The sequence below is a fragment of the Cucurbita moschata genome, unplaced genomic scaffold (assembly GCF_002738365.1).
Source record: "Cucurbita moschata cultivar Rifu unplaced genomic scaffold, Cmos_1.0 Cmo_Scf00010, whole genome shotgun sequence".
In the NCBI taxonomy this organism is placed as follows: domain Eukaryota; kingdom Viridiplantae; phylum Streptophyta; class Magnoliopsida; order Cucurbitales; family Cucurbitaceae; genus Cucurbita; species Cucurbita moschata.
Window position 1 is genome coordinate 5,449,734 of NW_019268526.1, and position 22,213 is coordinate 5,471,946.

General features: G+C 39.6%; 5 protein-coding genes and 2 long non-coding RNA genes across 7 annotated transcripts; 5 read left to right on the forward strand and 2 right to left on the reverse strand.

The window, feature by feature from the left end:
• Window positions 1–426: 426 nt before the first annotated feature.
• Window positions 427–2,094, forward strand: LOC111449077 (serine/threonine-protein kinase UCN-like). Its single transcript, XM_023088926.1, has one exon. It carries the CDS (start codon window positions 553–555, stop codon window positions 1,861–1,863), a length of 1,311 nt encoding a protein of 436 aa, XP_022944694.1. The 5' UTR covers window positions 427–552; the 3' UTR covers window positions 1,864–2,094.
• Window positions 2,095–2,463: 369 nt separating this feature from the next.
• LOC111448925 lies at window positions 2,464–2,672 on the forward strand. The gene is made up of 2 exons (XR_002711505.1): window positions 2,464–2,507; window positions 2,547–2,672. It is a non-coding gene; the product is annotated as an uncharacterized LOC111448925 (long non-coding RNA).
• A 1,440-nt stretch (window positions 2,673–4,112) lies between these two features.
• LOC111448394 lies at window positions 4,113–4,366 on the reverse strand. Its single transcript, XR_002711428.1, has 2 exons — window positions 4,309–4,366; window positions 4,113–4,255 (listed from the first exon to the last, which is right to left on the reverse strand). It is a non-coding gene; the product is annotated as an uncharacterized LOC111448394 (long non-coding RNA).
• LOC111448393 (pre-mRNA-splicing factor CWC22 homolog) lies at window positions 4,209–10,717 on the forward strand. Its single transcript, XM_023087963.1, has 8 exons — window positions 4,209–4,746; window positions 6,185–7,695; window positions 7,805–7,994; window positions 8,455–8,558; window positions 9,102–9,204; window positions 9,325–9,626; window positions 9,833–10,138; window positions 10,225–10,717. Exons 2-8 carry the CDS (start codon window positions 6,193–6,195, stop codon window positions 10,582–10,584), a joined length of 2,868 nt encoding a protein of 955 aa, XP_022943731.1. The 5' UTR covers window positions 4,209–4,746; window positions 6,185–6,192; the 3' UTR covers window positions 10,585–10,717.
• Window positions 10,718–12,431: 1,714 nt separating this feature from the next.
• Window positions 12,432–14,921, reverse strand: LOC111448666 (DNA damage-repair/toleration protein DRT100-like). The gene is made up of 3 exons (XM_023088349.1): window positions 14,835–14,921; window positions 14,593–14,702; window positions 12,432–13,867 (listed from the first exon to the last, which is right to left on the reverse strand). The coding sequence occupies exons 1-3, from the start codon at window positions 14,919–14,921 to the stop codon at window positions 12,592–12,594; spliced, it is 1,473 nt and encodes a 490-aa protein (XP_022944117.1). The 3' UTR covers window positions 12,432–12,591.
• Window positions 14,922–16,010: 1,089 nt separating this feature from the next.
• Window positions 16,011–18,557, forward strand: LOC111448797. Its single transcript, XM_023088549.1, has 6 exons — window positions 16,011–16,422; window positions 16,874–17,086; window positions 17,178–17,312; window positions 17,495–17,614; window positions 17,704–17,790; window positions 17,860–18,557. The coding sequence occupies exons 1-6, from the start codon at window positions 16,063–16,065 to the stop codon at window positions 18,316–18,318; spliced, it is 1,374 nt and encodes a 457-aa protein (XP_022944317.1). The 5' UTR covers window positions 16,011–16,062; the 3' UTR covers window positions 18,319–18,557.
• A 1,331-nt stretch (window positions 18,558–19,888) lies between these two features.
• Window positions 19,889–22,139, forward strand: LOC111448931. Its single transcript, XM_023088719.1, has 4 exons — window positions 19,889–20,439; window positions 20,740–21,023; window positions 21,111–21,338; window positions 21,433–22,139. Exons 1-4 carry the CDS (start codon window positions 20,028–20,030, stop codon window positions 21,961–21,963), a joined length of 1,455 nt encoding a protein of 484 aa, XP_022944487.1. The 5' UTR covers window positions 19,889–20,027; the 3' UTR covers window positions 21,964–22,139.
• The last annotated feature ends 74 nt before the right edge of the window (window positions 22,140–22,213 follow it).

Genomic DNA, 22,213 nt, shown 5'->3' on the forward strand with positions numbered 1-22,213 from the left:
GAAGATATAATATTTGTTATTTTATAAATACATGATCTTTCACTTAATTAACTAGTTAACGTGAGAGTAATCGACGGTAATAGCAAAACGGGTAGGTAGGTAGGTAGGACTGAATGGGGAGGCATGTCTTGTGGAATGGTAGATGTGAAATGTCATCCTATCTCTGATATCGATATTGCTATAGCCCTTCGGATCAACGACCAATCTTTTTTGGTTTTTTTTCCCTGGTTTTATGGGCTACACGTGTGCCCCAGTATTTGTTTTAAAACTTGAAATTCTTCACTTTAACCAGCTCATGACACTCAACACATCTCTACGGCTGGGTGGGTGCCATTTCTAGCTATTTATTTCTTCCCATGATCATGTCACTAATATCCCTTAATGAAAGAAAAAGGAATGTATGATCTCTGTATGCTAAAACTAAAATATATGTAGCTTAGCTGAAGAGAGAAGGGAGTAGTAATAGTAACTGAAGTGTGAGAAACTCCATAAGGAGCGTAAAAAAGGCGCAAAATACGCCCAATACCAACAAACCCAAATGCCCTCCTATAAATGCCAATAAATCATCTCTCTTTCCCTCCATCCTCTTTCCTCCCAAGCTTAGACATGGATTTGGATCACCCATCCGCGCCAGACCTCGATCTTCACAGTCTCGGGGCCCTCAGGGTACTCGGAAAAGGAGCCATGGGGACCGTCTTCCTCGTCCACCACCGCCTTGCCGATGACCCTGCTCATTTCCCCTTTGCTCTCAAGGTCGTCGACAAATCCTCTTTTGTCTCCAAGCTCGACGCGGAGCGCAGAGCCCGTTGGGAGATTCAGGTTCTTTCTCGTTTGTCCTTCCCTAAACCCCACCCCTTCCTCCCCCACATTATCGGTTCATTCGAGTCCGACGAATTTTTGGGCTGGGCCCTTCCCTACTGTCCTGGCGGCGACCTTAACGTCTTGCGTCACCGTCAAATGGACCGGGTTTTCTCGCCCGCCGTCATCAGGTTCTATTTGGCCGAGATAGTCTGTGCGCTCGACTACCTCCATAGCCTGGGCATCGTCTATCGAGATTTGAAGCCGGAGAATGTATTGATTCAACAATCGGGTCACGTTACTCTCACGGACTTTGATTTGTCGCGTAATTTGACTCGCAGAACAGTAAATGACGTCGTCTCGCTTGATAACTCCGGCCACGAGAAGCCGACGGTGGTCGTCCGGCCAAAAAACGGGCGGAAATTGACGCGATGGTTTATGGCGACCTCCAATGCTCGAGACGGGTCAAGGAAGGCTAAATTGGCTCGGGTTAGCCCTGTGAGCCGCCGGAAGCCGAGTTTCTCCAACGGCGAGCGGTCGAACTCGTTTGTCGGAACAGAGGAGTATATTTCGCCGGAGGTCGTTCGAGGCGAGGGACATGAATTCGCCGTCGACTGGTGGGCCCTGGGGATTCTCACGTACGAGATGCTCTACGGGACGACGCCGTTTAAGGGGAAGAACCGGAAAGAGACGTTTGGAAACGTTCTGTTGAAAGCTCCGGAGTTGATCGGAAAGCGTTCGGATTTAACGGATTTAATCGAACGGTTGCTAGTGAAGGACCCCACCAGGCGGTTAGGGTACGTACGCGGCGCATGTGAGATCAAAGAGCATGCGTTTTTTAACGGCGTGAAGTGGGACCTATTAACGGAGGTCATGCGTCCGCCATTTTTACCCCCTGACGAAGAAACGGAGTTGACGAAGAATCCAGCGCTCGGTGGTGTGGGTATAACGGAATACTTCCATAGACAGAGATCCCCGGCTTCGTTTCCACCATCGGCGTCGTCAACTCCGTCGACCTCCTTCAGTTGGGAGAATAACAACAACAAGTGTTTGACGGAGTTCTGACACACGTGCGGCGGGGTTGCACGCGTAAGAGTTCGATATTCTTTGGCCTGCTTGTGTAGTTTTAGACTTTAGTGTACATAAATGGAATAACCCAGCAGTAGACGAACGTGAAAATTGATGAACATTAATGCGTTGTTAAGGTAGAGATTAATTTGGTAGCAACTAAATCATGAATGCTTAATGTAATTGAATGGAAGGAATGTCACGCGCTAGGGAGGCGCGTGTTTTCCCCCCCCCCCGAATTTTAATTTCCTCTTTATGTAATGCCTTGTGCGTTTCCTTCCCTATGAAAGGGGAGAGGGAATCAAATTCCTTGACGTTTCTTATAATTCATCCGAACAGGAATTGTTCTTGTTTTCTTCAATATTAAGTTTGCCACAAATTCTTTTTTTTTCTAATACCCTTTTAAATGCAAGTTTTTATTTTTATTATTTTTCAAATTTATAATCATAAATGGAAATTTGGTGGCGAAAGGTAAGGCAGAAATGCAAATCTTCAGGTGTTGGCTATTCTCGTAAAGCAAGGAAAGAATTTGATGCGTTTTATTTTATATTTGTATTAATTGATGCAAGTGGCAGCAGAAGGGATGAAACAAAAGAAATGATGTAATTATTAGAAAAATGAATAGAGCAGCGGTATGAAAGGTCCGCCCGGAGAGGTAATAGGGGGTATGAGTATGAAAGGTCCGGAGAGGTAATAGGGGGTATGAGTAGGAGTGGGAAAGAAAAGGCGAGGCCAGCTTTTACTTTAAATTGGCGCCACATTAATTTAAGGATGGAGCTTATCATATCATTGCCTGACAAAAAAAAGATTGGGCATTGTTGTAATTTGGTAAGTGAAAGAATCACGTGAAGTAGATGGAGATACACAAAGCAATTAAAATAAAGTTTATAAATGAGGAAAAACATTGTCCTCTTCGGTAAATGTGAAATAGAACCCTTCAAAAATATAAAAAATAGTATTTTAAATAGATATAACAAAAGTATTTAGATTGATTGGACCGATGAAATGAAGCGAATCTAAAATGAAAGTAACGCCAGAAAAGATAAAATATACAAATGAAATCACCTGATTTGAGGGTACGTGTCCTGCGGGAGGCTGATTAATTAATATCTGAAGACGAAATGAAATCACGGTTGGTCATCGGACGATGGAGCCTCCAACGCAGGCCACCCTATGCGATGGATGAATTTAGGGGGCCGACGGCCAAAAAGAGGTACCCTCTATCTTGCTTCATCTGTTTCCATCTTCCAAAAGCTATAGCCCCATAGTCACTGTTTCCAATTCAGGCCTTCCCCAGATTGTCTCTTCCGGACAGCTTCGTCCTTTAATGTCCCTTTCAAACATTATTCTACATCAATAAACTCCTTGTCTTCCAATTTGATGCGTTTTGTTTTTTAATTTTCCAAAACTCGTATGCAACGCAATTTAACATTTATTAAACCCTGTAGTATTTGGAGCAACATTGCATTTTGATATATAAGAATATTAGAATGAAGATTAGGTTATGCGTTGCTTTATTGTTGGGAAACAATATCCCAACATCATGATGAGAAGAAGTGGCATTAATGGTGGGGGAAGCCGGGTGTGTGACTTTCCGACCCACCCATTCTAAAAAGATTTTCAATCTTCTTCTTTCTTTCTTTTTTTTTGTTAATTAAAAAAATATAACTTTTAAATTTTGTAACCATTCAATCCCTATATTCTTAGTATTTACTCTTATAATAGTTAAAGAAATATTGTTTTAAGCTTTTTGTGTCTCTATATATGCAACAATTCATTGGTCATCATCTATTGGTTTGTTGAACTTTTAAGAAGTACAAAACATGGTGTAATTTCAGTTCTGAAAAGCCCATCTATTAGAATATCCAATTAGATAATTGGGCTGCTTTTGGGGCCTGTGTTTTGTGTTTTGGGCTTCAAGAACTCCAAAGCCCAACGGCTCTCTATCAGATTATATCATCATAAGGGTAAAGTTAACCCTTAACTAAACCAGTTATATTATCCTAAAAAATAACTCTATAATTATGCACCTTCCCAATATTGTTTATTTTAAAAGAATAAATACTTAGATATCCTAACATTTACATCAACCAATTATATCATCATATGGGTTTTACAATTAATCTTTCTTCTTTTTTTTTTTTTATAATTTTTTATAATTTTTTTTTGAAATCGAAGGCAATTACCTCAGTGTTTTCCTAATTGTTGCCAATTTGCAATAAAAAGATAAAAGGAAAAATTAAAAGAAACCCTAAATCCCTTCCTTTCCCTCTCTATCTCCCTCCGTTACCCGGGTATCCGCACCCCATCGTGAACCAGTCGCGGTCCCTTCTCGTTTTCGCGGTGCCAGCCCTCTTCTCTTGCGTTTTCCGCTTGCTGGCTACTATACCTGCAGACGCGACGCCCTCTTCTCTTGCGTTTTCCGCTTGCTGGCTACTATACCTGCAGACGCGACGCCCTCTCTTCGGCCACTGTTCTTCCTCGACGTATCGTCACCGGCGAGCAGGCATTGATACGGGCCCTTCACCTACGCGGTCGACGACATCACCCACGCTGCAGTTCTGCCCGGAAACTCGTCCCCATTGATCGCGAGCATCGGCATCTCGAACTGGCTGTGTGACTCTCCTGCGACGCACGACGACCTACAGTAGTTCGATCCTCCGGCGATTCAGACCCACAAGCCGCAGAGCAGATCTGATTCTTTCGAACCAGGCCCGTGTAGTTGCGATTTTCCTGCTTTTGATGCATTTTGGCGGCAACCCACTGTTCTATCTACCTTGTTCCAGATTACCCGTAGACTAAGAAGGTTAGATTTGTGAGTTCGTATCAATTCAAACCCCAACCAGCAAGCGTTCGAAGCTGTTTGGCGGCGTTCAGTAGGTAAGAGTTCACTCCTAACCTCTTTCGAACTTTTTTAAGTTCTGTAGTTTGGCTTATAACCCTTAGAACTATTCTCGATGTAGCCTTGGACTGTTATTGGACTCCTTCCCACACTTTTCAGCAAGGACCCTAGTCAATTAAGGAGTTTTGATTAGATTCTTTCAAATTCAATTAAGGAGCTGTAAATTAGTTTATAGCCTCTGGAAACTCTTTTTTGTAATTTGGACTTGATTGAGAGTGTTCAAATTAAGTTGGAAGGCAGATTTTTTCTTTTTCTTCCTTTTTTTGGGAAACACCTCTTTTGAGAATTATTGTAGTTCGATTGAGGTTTTCGAACTATGGACATTAAAACCTTGCTCTGGTTGTTTAGGAGCACAATAGGTAAGTAGAATTCTACTGTGTCTATTTGCTGTTTGTTACCAACGCGTGTGTTTTAGTTATGCTATAATTATTAATTATGATTTAAGTTTTTGTTGTTCTTGAATCTTATGTGTTATTGATGATGATGTGATATTGTAATGACTTGCTCATGTAGTGTTATGCGCTTGTGTGTTGATGAACATGATTATTTGTTGAGAACATCTGAATAAGTTTGAGTTATTTTGAGACATGTTTTTCTTTGAAGTGGTTTTGGTATAAAACATGGTTTTGAAGCATGCTATAGAACTCGTGCATTATTGTGAGATAGTGTGAGAAAGAGGTCTCTCATGCATTCTAGTGAGAAGACTGTGTGAGAAAGAGGTCGCTCATGCATTTTGGTGAGTAGTGTGACAAAGAGGTATGAGGATTGTGTGTATAAAGGAAAGTTGGGTGAATATCAGGTGCCTCCATCAAATGTTCAAGTGGTGATATGTCATCATTGGATTTAGAGAAATATTGATGGTTTTTTTAAAAAAAATAGTTTGTGAGTCTAGAAAGGCAAGTATTAGATATTTTCGAGAATGTCGATGGCCCTTAATAAAATGAGTTGGCGTCTAAGAAAAGAATCAATGGCCCTTGATAAAATTAGTCGGGGTCAACAGAGAGTGTTCATGGCCCTGGATAAAATCAGTTGGGGGCAATTAAGAATGTCGTTGGACCTAGATAAAATCAGTTGGGGTCAATGTGTCTCGAAGGAGTCGGCCTTAGAAATCCTTGTGAGAGTTAAATTATGGGTGTTAGATTGACTTGAGCTTGAGTATGGATTACATTATGTGTCGGTTCATGTGTCTAGCATGTTGCAACTATTATTTACTTCTCATGTATATTGAGGATTAATTGTATAATTGTTGAGAACAGCCTTATGTTTACCTTGTATTCAGTTTAGCAGTGTACTCCATGTTTAGACTATTTGGGGGCATTTCATATTGTCTACTTCTGCGCTATTTGATATGCATATTTTCTGGAAATCTTAATAAAAAGCCCTCCTGCTTATTAAGTACCTCTTTTTGTTTGACAGGGTTTGGTATGGATAGTAAGTACAGCAGAGAGTCGTCGGATGAGGATGAAATGAAAAGGAAAACAAATAGACAGCCCCATAGTAGTAGAAAAAGAGATAGACAACATGGTCATCATGAAGATGATAGTGATTCTTCCGATGCCAGTGAAGGATACAGGGGTAGACGACATGAGAAGAAAGATGACGACCAGGCTAAGAGAATTAGTGGGAATAATGATGGCCACACACATGAAAGGTGGCAGAACGAAGATGAAAAAAAGACTGCATCTCAACGATTTCCTGATGAAGGTTACAAGAGAATAGACAGAGAGAATAATGGGCAAGGTAGAGACAAAAGGCATCACGATGGAAATCGGTGCAGAGAGCAAGAGAGAGGAGACCGGAAAGAATCACATCAAAGTTTTGAGGCAGAAGAGCAGAGAATGGACAGAGACAAAAAGAGGCACAATAGAGACAGAAGGCATCAAAGTGAACATAGGCAGAGAGAACAGGAGCGAGTAGATCGGAAAGAATCACACCAAAGTTCTGATGAAGATGAGCGGAGTGTAGATAAAGAAAAAAATAGGCACGATAGAGACAGAAGGCATCGGGGTAAAAATCCACACAGAGAACTAGGGAGAAGTGGCAAGAAAGAATCATATCAAAGTAACGATGAAGATGAACAGATAACTGGGAGAAACAAAAATAGACATGATAGAGACAGAAGACATGAAGATGAAAATCAGCATAGTAGAGAAAAAGAGAGAGGAGACCAAAAAGAATTATATCACAGTTATGATGAAGATGAGTGGAAAAATAGGAGGCATGACCGTAGACAACGTGAAACAGAGAATGGAAATAAAATTACGGATCGCCATTTGCGTCATGATTCAAAAGATGAGCGTGACAAGGAATTGCATAGAAAATCTGAAGATCGAAGGAATTGGACTGATAATGATAGGGAGAGGAAGCATTCAAAACATGATTACAAGTCTAGCAATTCTCAAGATCAACGAGATAAGGAGGTGAGTGGATGGAGGGAGGATAGAAGAAACATTGGGGGGAAAGAAAACGTTGGTACAGGGACTCTCAACCATCTACAACCACACAGACAGGAAAAACAGTCTGAAAACAATCTGAATCCTGATGCTTCAAATCTGGGGAAGAGTGGGGGGGTTTATATTCCACCATTTAAGTTGGCCAGAATGATGAAAGAGGTTGAAGATAAGAGCAGCATTGAGTATCAACGTTTGACATGGGATGCACTTCGAAAAAGTATTAATGGGCTTGTCAACAAGGTCAATGCTACTAATATAAAAAATATCATTACAGAGTTATTTGCAGAGAACCTGATCAGGGGTAGGGGTCTATTTTGCCGTTCCTGCATGAAGTCACAAATGGCATCTCCAGGGTTCACTGATGTATTTGCAGCACTAGTTGCTGTTGTGAATACCAAATTTCCGGAAGTGGGCGATCTTCTATTGAGAAGAATTATCTTGCAGCTCAAAAGAGCATATAAACGGAATGACAAGGTAATATTGCACGATGCTTGTAGTTTTTATAATTTTCTCCATTTAGTTGCAAGATCTTCCATATTTAATAATACTGCTGATCCTCATTGCTTTTATATATCTTTGACAGCCTCAACTACTAGCGGCCGTAAAATTTGTAGCACATTTAGTTAATCAGCTGGTGGCACATGAAATAATTGCATTAGAGTTACTCACTGTGTTGCTGGAGAATCCTACAGATGACAGCGTGGAGGTGGCCGTTGGTTTTGTTACTGAATGTGGATCAATACTTAATGATCTTTCTCCTAAGGGGCTTCATGGTGCGTATGTCATTGTCCTACATTAGGCAGTGCTCAATCATTTTAATTCACCATGGTTCCCTGTTTTCTCTTTGCATGTATCTGTGTCGTGAAATTATCATTGTCTAGCCATGCTCATTCTGTTTGTTGGGCTTTCTGGAAAATCCTATACCATCTGCAGAAAATTATCAACTTTCAAGTTGCTTCCACTTTTTTCTTTTTAGCCTTCCTCTTGTTGGAGCATGTGATTATTGAGAATTTCAGCATTTTCTATTATCTGAAAGTTAAAATTGTTTTTATTTGTCTTCAGAACTCAAGGACATTGTTCACTCTATAGAATAGATTTTGTTCAAGCAAGGTTGTTTATTTATTTGTTTTAGTCGTATTCTTTTAAAAAATACAATTCACATATGATCCATTCCTATTGTACCCCAAGATTGTATATTCATATCCCTTTATTTTTTTTATTCAATGATTGTAGGAATATTTGAGCGTTTTCGTGGAATTCTTCATGAAGGAGAAATAGACAAAAGGGTCCAGTTTCTGATAGAAGGCCTATTTGCAATAAGGAAAGCAAAGTTTGAGGTATAGTGACTTTTTGTCTTAGCTCTTCCCCCTATTAGTCTAAAAGGTTCCTTTTCTCAAATATTCTTGAGATGTTGTGATTGTATTGACTGTTCACAAATTTTTGGAAGATTAAGTTATGAGTTCAGTTATTATTGTTGTTATCATTATTTTTAGGAATGAGTTAAGATGTAATTCTTACTATGGGATGAAGTTTTAAATAATTTATCATTTGAGTATTGAATCATTGCTTTTTAATGCACAGCAGTAGCCTCTTGTATCAATTTCTTGTTCTCCATGAAAATTCGTTTCTATATAAACTGGTGTAAAATGTGTCTGGAAGTAAATTGTAACTAGAGTTTTTGCCCCCACCATTTTAAAATCCAGTATTACTTTCATATTACCAACATTGTGTGACTTTGAATTTTGAATTTCACTTTTTGCAATGCACCCGGAATGTCCAGTGTGAAGGGTTATCTATTTGTTTGATTCCAAGCACACATTTTCTTTTGTAGCTGCAACAATGTTTTGATTTTTTTTTTCCTCCTTTTGAATTTGATTCAGGGCTATCCAGCTGTTCGTCCAGAACTGGACCTTGTAGAGCAAGAAGATCAGTTAACTCATGAAGTATCTCTGCAAGAAGAGATAGATCCTGAAATTGCTCTTGGTACTTTTTTTTTCCCTTCTAAATATAAACTTGTACATGCTTTGTTAATTAATCAAACTGGGTGTTCTCATGTTGTTCGTCTTATTTATGTATTTGTATATTTTCCTGTTTTTCTTCCAGATATCTTCAAATCTGATCCAAATTTCCTTGAAAATGAGAAGCGTTATGAGGATTTAAAGAAAAATATACTTGGTGAGGAATCTGAGGATGAAGAAGACCGATCTGATGCTGGATCAGATGAGGATGAGGAGGAAGAGGATGAATCTGAAGAAGAAGATGAGGAGCAGATGCTAATAAATGATGAAACAGAAACCAATCTTGTGAACCTCAGAAGGACAATTTATCTGACAATTATGTCCAGTGTAGACTTTGAAGAGGCCGGGCACAAGCTTCTCAAAATTAAACTTGAGCCTGGTCAAGAAGTAAGTTCTATTAGTTCTTAATGTTGCTAATACTTTTTTACTACAATTTCATATTAACCACTGCTCTTTTCTTTTTCCTGAAATTGAAGTTGGTTTCCATTTTTTATAATAGTGCCGTGTAATCTCGATGTTTGTCTGGAATTGTTGTATGTTATACAAGTGGTACAGGTGTGGTTGATCTCATTCGTTTGATGTGGTCTTTGCAGATAGAGTTATGCGTCATGCTGTTGGAATGTTGCAGTCAGGAGAGAACTTATCTTCGATATTATGGTCTGTTGGGGCAAAGATTTTGCAAGATCAACAAGGTGCATCAGGAAAATTTTGAGAAATGCTTTGTCCAGCAATACTCGATGATTCACAGGCTCGAAACTAATAAGCTAAGAAATGTGGCCAAATTTTTTGCCCACTTACTCGGGACTGATGCTCTCCCATGGCATGTTTTGTCCTACATTCGATTGACTGAAGAAGACACCACATCTTCATCTAGGATTTTTATTAAGATCCTTTTCCAGGTATTTCTCGTCTACCCTGATGGTGATTTATATGATTGTTTTCGTTGGTTGTTAAATTCTGTATATTGGTGTCAATTGTGATGCAGGAACTGTCGGAGCATTTGGGAATTCGACTGTTGAATGAACGCCTGACGGATCCAACAATGCAGGATTCGTTTGAGTCCATATTCCCTAGGGACAACCCAAAAAACACGAGATTCGCTATAAACTTCTTTACGTCTATTGGGCTTGGTGGACTGACAGAGAATTTGCGAGAGTATTTGAAGAATATGCCGCGGCTGATCATGCAACAGCAAAAACCAGTGTCGGAGTCGGATGAGGAGTCTGGAAGTAGTGATTCGTCAGATTCAGATTCAGATTCAAGTGTGTCATCAGATTCATCAGAAAGTGAAGAAGAGGAAGAAGATAGGAGACGTGGAAAAAAGAGAAGAAAAAGTGGAAGGTGATGATAATGTTTGTATATTTTGTCCATTAGCTGTTAGCAAGATATGGTGTGATGTGTTAACTTTTTGATTGTTTCCCCCTTGACGACACAGTATTTTATATATGCAATGACGATGATAAAGATGATTCTCATTCTATCTTCTCTTTACACCCACCAATGATAAAGACGATCTGTTAGACATGTAATTGCATTCAAAATCAAGACTTCTCTAAGTACAATGATATTTTTCAAAAAAATAAAATAAAATAAAATTGTACATGTTCAAACTAATAATCACTTTGACTTCTGAATGTCAGATTGTCCTTCTGGGTTACTGTTCTTTCTGAAATTGGGCGTTTTGCATTCTGGGTTTTACTTGTTATAACTGAATGCTTTTGATTCTTTAGCTGAGTTGTTTTCCAAGTGCCAGTTTTATTGTTGCTTTTGATTCATTATTGTGTGAATAAACTCGATCTGAATATGCTTCCATCATAGGCGATCCTCTTTGGCCCCTATCTGCTGACAGCCTATAGCAGTAGTGAATGGATATCAAAACTTGACTGGCCAAGTCTTTTTCAGACGGATGATTCTGTTTCCTTCATGTGCAAAGCTTTTGTTGTTGCATTTTCCCAAGAGTATGGAAACACATTTGCCTTCACGAAACTCAAACCAGTCGATAACAATGGAAAAGTATCCTGGACGAGGAACGGATTCTGTTGTGCATGCTACACTCAGGCTCGTCACAGAATAGCGAGACGTGATTGGCAAACGGGTTATGCTAGAACCATTTAATTTAAAAATGAAAAACTTACAATTGCATATTCGATCTAACTAGTTGAGGAATTGGGTGGACAGAATAGTACCGTACCGTATCCTAAAAGTCCGCAAACACTGAAGGCTGCTTTGTTTACAATGGAGTGAACTAAGAATCTGGTGCACGACTGAAGCGAAGCTGCAAGTCAAAGTTTTCATTAGCCGATGGATTCTCAGTCAAGCGTCCAGCTTTGAGATGGAAAATGGAGGCAGTCACTAGTTGCGAAGGGATCGTCAAGGAACTTTCTTCTGCCACCATTGCTGAGTTTCAGAGATGAATGCTACACACAGTATACTTCAACATTATTGCGTACCCATGTCGGTTGAAAGATTAAAATAGTTAAACACATTTATCATTTGCTTTTTACGTTACAATTAGTGGTGGGGCATGAAACTACAAACAACAATACATAGCTATTTAGTGAGAATGAGAAGACTGGCATGGCCATGGTGACAGCAAGCAATTAAGAGTTAAAAATGAGGGATCACAGTATACCACTGGTTTGAATGCAAAAGCCATAAATGATGCGAGTCATTCTCTGAAATAAAGGCTGTTCACGTGAGGTGTGTCTTTCTTTCTTTCTTTCTTTCGTGAATGTCACTGAAACCGATTGAAGGAAGCGGTCCAAATGGACAAGTATCCAAACGCTGGCATTGCTTCTCTCTTCTCCATCACTCCCCTCTGTCCCACCTCTCCACATGCTTTGTTTTCTGCTTTCCTTCTTAATGCACAGCCTCCTCCCCTCACCGCTGTACTATAACTATAAAACACACATAAATGTGGTACAGATTCATCCTTTTTGGGACTTCATTCTCTGTCAAATCTCCATGAAAATAAAAGTTTCTGGAGAATCTATAATCAAAAGCTCACATATTCAAACAACCCAATAACCTTGCACCATTCGTTTCGAGGTTTACATCAGACTGTATAGTACAACTAAAACAATAGTTACATAATTTTACGACCAAACTTCTTCTTTCTTTTTTTTATTTTTTTTATTTCAAAATAGTAATAATAAAAAAAAAAAGAAACGTATGAGCAAACTAAGACCCCGATTCCATGGTACCACAATCAAATATAATACTAAATTTGGCTCTATCAAAGACACAGATTCTTATGATAACAATCAATCAGTTAAGAAGCTTAAAGAGTAAAGGTCTTACTTTTTTGTTTATGGGACCTCTTTTACATAATAGCAACACAAACATGAACTTTCTAACAAGCTTTGAGCGGCTTCCCACACAGACAGTCATTGAAAACAAATGACGCTGCTTCCAAATGATCGAACGGGGCTCCACTAGGGATCGGCCCACATAGATGGTTGTGGCTCAAATCCATATGTCCGATATATGAAGCTTGCGATACTGATTTCGGAATCGCCCCCTTCAAGTTGTTGTACGACAAATCCAGCACTGTGAAGTACGATCTTGGCCCGAAAACATCTGGTACGTTTCCGGTTAGATAGTTTCGGCTTAAATTCAAATCGCTTATGCTCGAAACTAAAATACTCGCCGGGATGCTGCCTGAGAATTTATTGCCGTCCAGATTCAACGTCGCCAAAACCGCCATTCTGCCGATCCATTCGGGGATTGGACCGGTTAGTTGGTTCATAGAAAGATCCAGGTCCGCGAGGCGGTAGATCTTCGAAATTGAACCGGGAAGTGAACCGGAGATCTGGTTCCGGCTCAGTAAAGCCCGGCTCAACATCCTCATGTTCCCGAAATTTTGGGGTAACGGACCGGAGATTTTGTTGTTTCGGAGGTCCAGGTGCATCAAATTCGGAATTGATGCAAGCGACGCCGGAATTGAACCGGAAATCAGATTGTCCGCAACGTTCAGAACCGTGAGTCGTCGGAGCCGACCAATATCGGCCGGAAGGTCGCCAGAGAGACGGTTGCCAATGAGGTCAAGAATCCTAAGGAACGGCAACGAGGTTATACATCTCGGAATCTCGCCGGTAATACCCTTCCAGTCGGCAATAACAACGCCGGAGAGGCGAGTGAGCTTGCAGATGGCAGGAGAAATATGGCCGGTCATAAAACCAGTACGGTGAGCCCGTTCGAAAATAGGGTCCTCAGATTCGCCCCGGAGGTTAATATCGGCAACCCGGTGGGTGACCGAGTCACAGCTAATGCCGTACCACCGGTTGCAACAGTCATCTCCGGTCCAGGAATTGAAGATTCCTAAATAGGGCTCCTGAAGGGCAGCTCTGAAAGCCAGAAGAGCTGCCCGTTCGGACGGTGGGCAGGCATGAACGGCGGAGGAAACGGCGAGAATGAGTAAAATGGATAAGCACCGAACGGCGGTGCGCATCTTGAGCTGGGATCCGTTAAAAGCAACTGTGAAGAAATAAATGAAAATGTCGGGTGGGATCAGAGTGAAGCACGGGCAATGAAGTGAACGCTGCAAATATATAGAGCCATTGAAGAGAGTGCCGAGGAGTAGAATGACGATTATGCCCCTAACATGGGTACGTGAAATTAGTGTGACACTTTAAATATGCTCGTGTCCTTTATCGAATTTTCCCTCGCGTCTTCTCCACGTCATCCATCGGGACATGTGCTATGCAAAAGTGTGCATGTGTTGTGTTAGATTATTGTTATTATTTTTATGGAAAATATTGTACAATTTTCAAAATTGTTTACTCATGAGTTGACTCAAGATGAAAAAAACAAAAAACAAAAAACTTTTTATTCATTTAAATTTCACAATAATTTAATATTTTATCGTAAACAAAAAAAAAAAAAAAAGAAAAAATGTTTTTTAATTAGTTTATTAGCATATTTGATGAATGAGGTATACTATATCTGGGGCAAGTAAAGTAGGGCAGAGGTTGAGTTTAGGTATATTTGGCGTATTAATAGCCTGATGCTATGGCGCTGGGAAGGAGGTGGGTGGGTGGGTGATGGATCCTCACAATTTGAGAGCTAAATTAAACTTCCCTGCAGGCCTAAGATGCATATGATTGAGCATTCATTTTGACATTACATTTGTGCATCTTAGTATTCAATCAAATATGGGCGTTAATGAGGGAGTTTATCATAAATAATTGAAAGCAGAACCCAATCTGTGTCTCCTATATGGGAATCACAGGTTTGGAAGGAAGTGGGGTGATGAATAGAAAACCCCTTGTCGCTTAGCCAATGCATTAAATGGGGTTGAATTTAGGCTTATCGCGAAGCTGTACCGGAGGTGGGGGTGTGTGGGTTGATGAACTTGAACATCACCACGTTTCGAATGGGGCCATTCATTATGTGGTCTGAACCCAACTTTCCATCTCTCCATCTCTCTCCATCTATTGTATTGTCCCATATACATATGCATATCTGCATATACATAAATTTGAAAATTATTCAAAGTACGTGGAGACAACACAGCCCCTCCATCAACCTCCAACTGATTGCAATGGAAGATGCATAATTCAACTCATTTTAAAATGGGTATGGCATGAAAATGACCTCACTCATTTGAACCCAAATTATAGACTTGTTACCATACTCATACATACCCAACCGACATCCAATTTTCTTCTTATCCATATCCATAGCCTAAAGCTACAACAACGCATTCACTTCTTTAATTAATACCTTTATTAGGATTTTATTAGGTTGGAGTTTTTGGAATCCTACAACTTTCTTCTTCCTTCCCTCTCCACCCTTCATTGTCCTCTTACAAATGTCTCCCACCAAAACGCATTAATTAATGAATCTCTAGAACAAGAAAAACATGAATTGGGTTCGGTTATTTCTTTTGTTTTGTTTTTTTTTTTTTTTTTTTTTTTTTAAAAAAATGTATTTAAACTAAGATCTTGCAGTGTTCCGGATAATTGATTAATTAACTGGGTTGCAAATCAAGGGGAAGGAGCTAGGTGGCTGTATTGATTAATTAATTTGGTTAGGAAATTAGGTTATTGTTCCAAGGGCATATATTCTTCTACATAGGTTGCTGATTATTATCATTATTGTTTTGATTTGTATATAAGAGTTAAAAACAGGGTGGGGTTTGATTAAGTTTGGTATATGCATGTGGAAATGCATGTGGAAATGCATGTGGAGAGAGAGAGAGAGAGAGAAAGAGAGAAATGTAGGAGGAGATGAAGCACATAATATGGGGAGGTCAGTAAAAGGCCATTAAAGAAGTGAATTTGTTGAGGTTCATTAGCGGCCCAGTAAAAGCCCAGAATGGTTGCTGGGCTTTTGGAAGTCAAGATTTGAGGAGGGCCGATTGATTACCCATTTCCTGTTCTGTTCTAACTTTAAAAAAAAAAAAAAAAAAAAAACAAAAAAAAAATCTCCATCATCATTAATAATGATTTAGAGATTTTGATATAAAAAGAAAGTACAACCAAATGCGTTAAAATGCATCTAAACATGTTTTGGAAATTGGTTTAGTACCTAAAAGTAATAATTAAAAGAATTAAGTTCCTTTGACCCAACAAAATAATTGTTGGTGTCCTATAATATAGTGTATAATGCAAAATTAAATTTATGGTAAAAATTAAATTTATGGTAAAAGGACAAACAAGAAAAATATCACAGAACGCAACCTTTACTTTCCATATATTTTCAAAATTTCCCTCTAAAAACTAAGAATTTGAATATTATCCAAAATCTATTTTAAATTGGAGTTCAACGATTTGCACTTACAGTCCTTTTCCGCAATTGCATTTTTCGATTTCTTTCCGCCATGAACGATCAAGATTTCCAACATTGCGTTTTTCAATCGTTCCCCATCGTGGTCTCTTTTGCATCCCCTGTTCATACGCCTTCACAGCGCCGCCTCTCTAGCAACTTCACTCAACCTAGACCGCCGATCCCCGCCGCTCGACGGCTAGCTTGGGTTTCTCTTCAGGGGCGGCTTGTTAATGCCGAACAGGCCAGCTCAGTGCGATCTATTAGAGGCGGCTTGGGCCCTGACGAAGCCATTGCTTGGCAGTTGTTCAGCCCCATTCAGCGGTTTCTTATAGTTGCCGTGATTGGCGTCGCGGTTTCCGAGTCCAAGAAGAACCATCAGATCGCCCAGCTTACAAGAGCTGTTGAACTTAGGGTATTGTCGACTTCAACTTTTTTTTCCCTCTGGTAATAATGGTTCTGTGAATGATTTATAACAGCCGGAGTTTTAACATAACAAATCAGATTTTGAAATTGGAATCAACATTCAGTAAAATGGTATTTATATAATATCGATGCGCAAATGGCGGGTAAACTGTAGAATAGATTTTGAAATTTTGGCGTGTGCCTCGATGAATATAACCGAAACCAAGTAATATCTGTTGAATCTCCTCACTTGCTGGCTATTTTGCAATTATGCGTTTACAACTGCATACCACTAGTTTTGTCTGTCCTAATCGTGTCTGATTCTACATTTTCGAGGCAACGGAGTTTTCTATCAGCTAAGATTAAATTGCTCGATTGCTTGCAGTCGTTCTTAAAGGGTAACTGTTTATGTTTTTGCGGGCCATTTTCTTAGTAAGACTCTTCGTGTTTGGAATAACCAGGATCAAGTGCTTCTAAGCATGCAGCAGAAGCTTGAAGATCTATTTAATCAAGTCAATCTCGACGAGGATCAGTCTGGAGGTGAGAAGGACATGGCGTTGAGAAAAGATGCTGATTTGGCAGACTCTGGAGTTTTCGGCCATGGCAAAATTAAGTTTGTTGATTGTGGCTGTTGGCTTTGTGATCAGCATCTGGATTCACTCGGTCGGTTGGAGGTAAAAACACTCAATTCTCTATTGTGGCTTTGAAAATTATGAACTCAGATTCAGATTCCCTTATTTGTTTATGGTTGATTCGCTTGAGCAGTGTAACGCCGCAACAAAACCCTCTTGCGGGGCAGAGATGTTGCAATATAAAATGAACGAAGCAGAGCAGGAGGAGCGTCGAATGTCTGATTTATCAGATTGGGGTTCCAGCGTCACATCTGCTGCTGATATCCAGGTCAGTCTAATATTTTACCAATTTTCTCCAAATGATTCACAATATTATAATGTCTTGGGAATTGGGCATTAGAGAGTGACGGCACTGCAAAAAAGTTCCAAACGATTCAGAATTCAATATTGGTGCTGCCAAAGATATGAAGCCTTCATGTTATTGTGATCCTTTTGGTCTATTGTTTACAGATGAATACCTTGTCCATCGAACAAGATATGTTATTTGTGAAGAAAGATTGTGACGAGAAAGACGCAACCATCAAGGAACTAACTGATCTACTCCATTCCTCTGAGGTTTCTGGTTCACAGGTAATAATAATAATAATAATCGTACTCCTCTGTTCTTCTTGATTTTCCCCCTGATGACCTGACCCTTCTTGTATTTTCCATGTCCACAGAGGATGAAAGAGTTGGAAGACATCATTCGTCGGAAGAACACCATTATTTGGAAACTGAAAAAGGACATGGTGGTTCTTGAACAGAAGGTACCAATTTATTATAGCTCTTTACAAGTTCTAGCCTTGTTGGAATCTGAGTCTTCGTGTGTCTGTTAGGTTATTCAACTGACGAGGCTTGGGAGACCCTCCTCTTCGAGTACATCAAGGTCGGAAACGCAGCCAATCCCATACATGACGGATAACCTTCTTTACGACGTGGAGAGTAGTACCAGTCCTTCATCTTCCGACTCAGATATCTCACAACCTCCCCCGACAAGAAAGCAGGATAGTAGTGGTCATATCCAAAAGAGCGAGGGTTGTTTGGCAAGAACAAGCCAGAAGTCAGGTACGAAGAAGAGAGCTTCAAGTTCAGAGTCCCGCTGGAAACCCGAAATGGGAAGGCGTTCGAATGAAATATGGGTGAAGAATCGAAAAGCAGTAGTAACGTGGACACCGTCACCGAGGCAAAGAGGGGGAGAGATGATGAGAAGACGCTTTCAAACTGGAACCAAGGAGGGGAAGGAAACAGCAGCAGAAGGAAAGAGAAATGTTTGGAACATGGGGTTTGTGGTGTGAAGGATAATTCCTTCATTCACATTATTATTATTGTTATCATAAAGTTGATACATACATCCATAGAAACAGTATGGTTAAAGTCCAACTTTGGTGGGTGCATTTCTGGGATTTTTCTTCAAAATATGAAGGAAAGAAAAAGGTGGATGACGTATGATTTGGTATTGTCATGGGCTGCCAATAAACTTGGAATCCAACTCCCACCTTTCCATCTCCATTCCTTCGACTTTCTTTACATACACTTTTCAACGCTTCTTTTTCTTTTTCTTTTTCTTTTTTTCTTTTAATGCAAATTATTTCTAAATATATTTTCTTTGAATTCGTGTTTCCATTAATTATTTTGTTTTGAGGATTTTTTTTCGTTCCTTTCAAATAAGGAGAATAAAAGGACACGCGAAAACCAACCAAATAATATAAATATTTGAAAATAAGAAGGCTAAACTATTAATTTTTTTATTTATAATTTTTGTATTAATTTTTAAAGCTTTTATCGAAGACTTTTTAACACCATCTAATAAATTATTATTTTTTAAACACCTTCTTTATTCTTCTATTTTGTCGCCTATCAAATAAATCAACACTATCATATTCTAAAATTCTAGTATTTACGTCATTATCAAATTCAGATTAAAATAATATTCTGTTACATAATTTAATCATTGATTTTCTCGGATTAAAAAAAATTAATAGTCAAATTTGAATAAGGTAGAGATTGCGTTAAATTTTTATTAAAATAAATGAATTTTGACCCAAAGTATTTAGAGGTTAATCATTGATCCAATCAAAGTTAAATGTGTGGAATATTGATATTATTGAAGTAAATGGGTTTGCAGTTTTTATTTGTGAGAAAATAACAAAAAATTGAGTATAGGTAGAGATTGAATTAAATATTGGGTCCACTTTTATAAAATTAATTTTTTTTTAAGAAAAATGAAGTGACGCAAATTAATTATGGAAGATGCCTGCGTAACGCACTGTTTGAAAATGTCAAACTGCCAGCTGGCTTTGTTTGAAATTACGCACGCCAAAAATAAAAAAAATAACAAATTTTCAAAAAAGTTATAAATATACAAGGAGGAGTTGTGCTTATAATCACACCTTCAAACATTCTTGAGCTTACAAAATGCTTTGATTTATATTATTTTATAAAAATATAAAAACTATGTTTCACATAACCACACTCATTGCAATCTAATTTAAATTAATAACCATATTTCTAAATTTTTATTAATTTAGCTAAAATGAATTAGTTTAGACAATTTGTGTGGAATTTAAAAGTGGGTTTGAAACCGAAGGAGTCGACGTCATAATAAACATTAATTTAATATCTTTGAAATCTTTTGTAGGAGGTCGGTAGATTTATGTGTATAGGATGAGAGCGAAATTGAAAAACTTAATAATTTGGGTCATTTTCGATAATATCTTATGAGTTCTGAAAACAAATTTATTTTATATCTACTTTCTGCAACTAATTTCAAAATTGTAGAAATTTGTAAAACGAAAAAAGATTTTATTTTTGAAGGAGTGGGAAGGAATGGGTTGAAATTAAATTTGGTTATAAAAAATTGGGAATATTGACTTGTGAAATGTGAAGATAGAAAACAGAAGCAATCGGTTTCTTTGTGTTTCTCGTTCCTTTCCACAGAGTCGTGCCCATCCAAGCTTTCGTTTCTTTAAATCTTCTTCTTCTTTCCTCTCTGCGCCTTCCTACGATGCCCATGGACCGAATTCAGGCCTCCTCCGAATCTCCCAGCACCAGGCTCATCGTTCTCTCCATCGAATGCCTCAAAGGAAGCTCGCGCGCCGACGAGTGGACCGGCGACATGCTTCAGACCGGGGACATAGTCGAGGAGCTAACCATCGGCTCCTCTATGTGCGTCAGAGCCCCTTTCAAGAACGGCCGCTCCGGAATCCAAAGAATTCTACACGGTTCCTTCAAGGACAAGCAGACTTCCATCGTCGTTCGGGTCCGGCGAGGCCGGGACGAGTTCTCTGAGTTGCAGGCCTGTATTGTCCCCAACGACTCCGGCGGAAAGAAGCAGTACGTTCTCCGGTCCATCACGGACCCGAATTACGTGGTCGGGTTTGTGGATCGGACCGAGTCGGAATGCTTCGACCTTCAAGGTAGGTTGGCCTGCTTTTCATGGCGCCCTGTTTTTTTGACTTTTCTTTCAGCTCCCCACTTTCACTTTCACACGTGTTACATAGCAATAACTTCCATTTGGGTTTTTTTTTTTTTTTTTCTTTTTTTTTTAAAAATGAAAGTCTTCCATCCTCTTTAATTCTTCAAAATTAGGAATTAGTAGATTAGATGTTGAATTTAGGTTTGCACATAAATACAAGTGTATGAATTATTGAATGCTAAATATTAGAGAAGCAAGTGGTGATTTTAAAATGCTAGTTGGGCATCAAAAATGATTGCAGCATCTAGGAGTGACAGAATGGTGAGTGCATTGGCAAGAAGCAGGCTTCAAGATGGGTATGTATCCTACCACTGGGAAAGAAGAATGCACGAGTCGCTCTCTGTTCCGTGTTCCAGCTCTTTTCTTTCCATTCTTCTGCTCCCCAAAGCTGCAAACGAAGTCGCCACTCGCTACAATGACTTGGAAGACACCCTTGCCAGAGCCAATGCATGGCTCAATTCAGCTCAGGCCACTGGCGTCCCCATTGTCTTCATGAACATTCAGACTGAGTCCCTCTTAACTAAGGTCCCTTTTTTCATGCCCATACTTGGTTTTTTTTTCGTTTCAGCTCCTGCAGTTTCAACTTTTAACATGTTTCTGCCTCGTTTCCAGATATCCGGAGACACGGCTTCTTCCACTGTGAGTGCTGGTTCCTTGTCTGATTTGTCCAATCTCGCCAATGCCAGTCTCTACGGTTTTGAAGATTACCATGGGGTCGATATCGGCGTGGTTCGATCCGTTCGTCTTTGGTATGCTCCTCTCGGAGGGGAGCTTCCTATTGAGATCAAGCTAAAAGAAGGAGATTCTAAGCTGGGATTTTCCATCGGTCGCACGGAAGAGGTAATTCAATTCAATTCAATTCAATTCAATCCAGTGACTCACCGTCAAATTAAGTTCCTCTACTTAAGCTTTTTGTATTGGTGGTAAATGGCAGGGATTCATCTATGTTACTGCGGTGGATGAAGATGCCAATTCGCCTTCTACAAGGTCAGGGCTGAACAATCTGTACAAGGAAGCTGAAAACGCATCCAAGTTGCTAATAATCTCTAGGGTTTCTAATCAAAAGGTTCTCCCATGGATAGTGTCTTCCACCGGTGCAATTCGATGCTTCGACACAGTTTCACTAAGCCAGAAGCTGTCATTGCATAGGCACGCCAAGGTCCCAATCTTCCTACACCTCTTTTTATGGGACAGAGAATTGATGGCTTCTTTAACCACCGCCGCCCAAACTAGGCAAAGACCGACGGCGTCGCAGCCGGCAGCTCCAGAGCGACTGGCCTTGCCTGCAGAAGTTCAGCTGGTCCGCCAGCCAAATGATAACCAGATACAACCACTACCAGCGGATGCGTTCAGTGAGAGCGGAAGCGTTAGTACTGATGAGTCGTCGATCAGAACAGAGAGAGACACCGCAGGTGAGCTTTCCTTCAGATTCCACGAATTTTCCCTCTCGAGCAATTGGAAATGATTTTGATTGGCTTTAATTCTGGTTGTCTCTAATCGGCCAAAGAACAGTACTCGTATATAACATCAATGTTAGTATTTTTTGTCCTTTCTCGCTTGTGTATGTAAACAGAAATTACATAGTGATCGAGTGCCTTTACTCGTTCATTCCTACTAATACAAGACCCCAAATTCAATAAGCAATATTCTATCGGAAGACGAATAGAAATGAATCAAATCATCAAGGTAAATAGCTTCAAAATAACAAATTCGTC

Coding starts and splice junctions, on each gene's coding strand:
- LOC111449077 (XM_023088926.1), top strand. CDS start 553: ATGCCAATAAATCATCTCTCTTTCCCTCCATCCTCTTTCCTCCCAAGC.
- LOC111448393 (XM_023087963.1), top strand. CDS start 6,193: ATGGATAGTAAGTACAGCAGAGAGTCGTCGGATGAGGATGAAATGAAA. Junction 8,559..9,101: donor TAAGGAAAGCAAAGTTTGAG/GTATAGTGACTT, acceptor AATTTGATTCAG/GGCTATCCAGCTGTTCGTCC. Junction 9,627..9,832: donor AACTTGAGCCTGGTCAAGAA/GTAAGTTCTATT, acceptor TGGTCTTTGCAG/ATAGAGTTATGCGTCATGCT.
- LOC111448666 (XM_023088349.1), bottom strand. CDS start 14,921: ATGGATATGGATAAGAAGAAAATTGGATGTCGGTTGGGTATGTATGAG. Junction 14,703..14,834: donor TTTGGGTTCAAATGAGTGAG/GTCATTTTCATG, acceptor ATGTATATGCAG/ATATGCATATGTATATGGGA. Junction 13,868..14,592: donor CGAAACGTGGTGATGTTCAA/GTTCATCAACCC, acceptor GCATATTTAAAG/TGTCACACTAATTTCACGTA.
- LOC111448797 (XM_023088549.1), top strand. CDS start 16,063: ATGAACGATCAAGATTTCCAACATTGCGTTTTTCAATCGTTCCCCATC. Junction 16,423..16,873: donor CAAGAGCTGTTGAACTTAGG/GTATTGTCGACT, acceptor TGGAATAACCAG/GATCAAGTGCTTCTAAGCAT. Junction 17,791..17,859: donor TGGTGGTTCTTGAACAGAAG/GTACCAATTTAT, acceptor TGTGTCTGTTAG/GTTATTCAACTGACGAGGCT.
- LOC111448931 (XM_023088719.1), top strand. CDS start 20,028: ATGCCCATGGACCGAATTCAGGCCTCCTCCGAATCTCCCAGCACCAGG. Junction 20,440..20,739: donor GGAATGCTTCGACCTTCAAG/GTAGGTTGGCCT, acceptor AAATGATTGCAG/CATCTAGGAGTGACAGAATG. Junction 21,339..21,432: donor CCATCGGTCGCACGGAAGAG/GTAATTCAATTC, acceptor GGTAAATGGCAG/GGATTCATCTATGTTACTGC.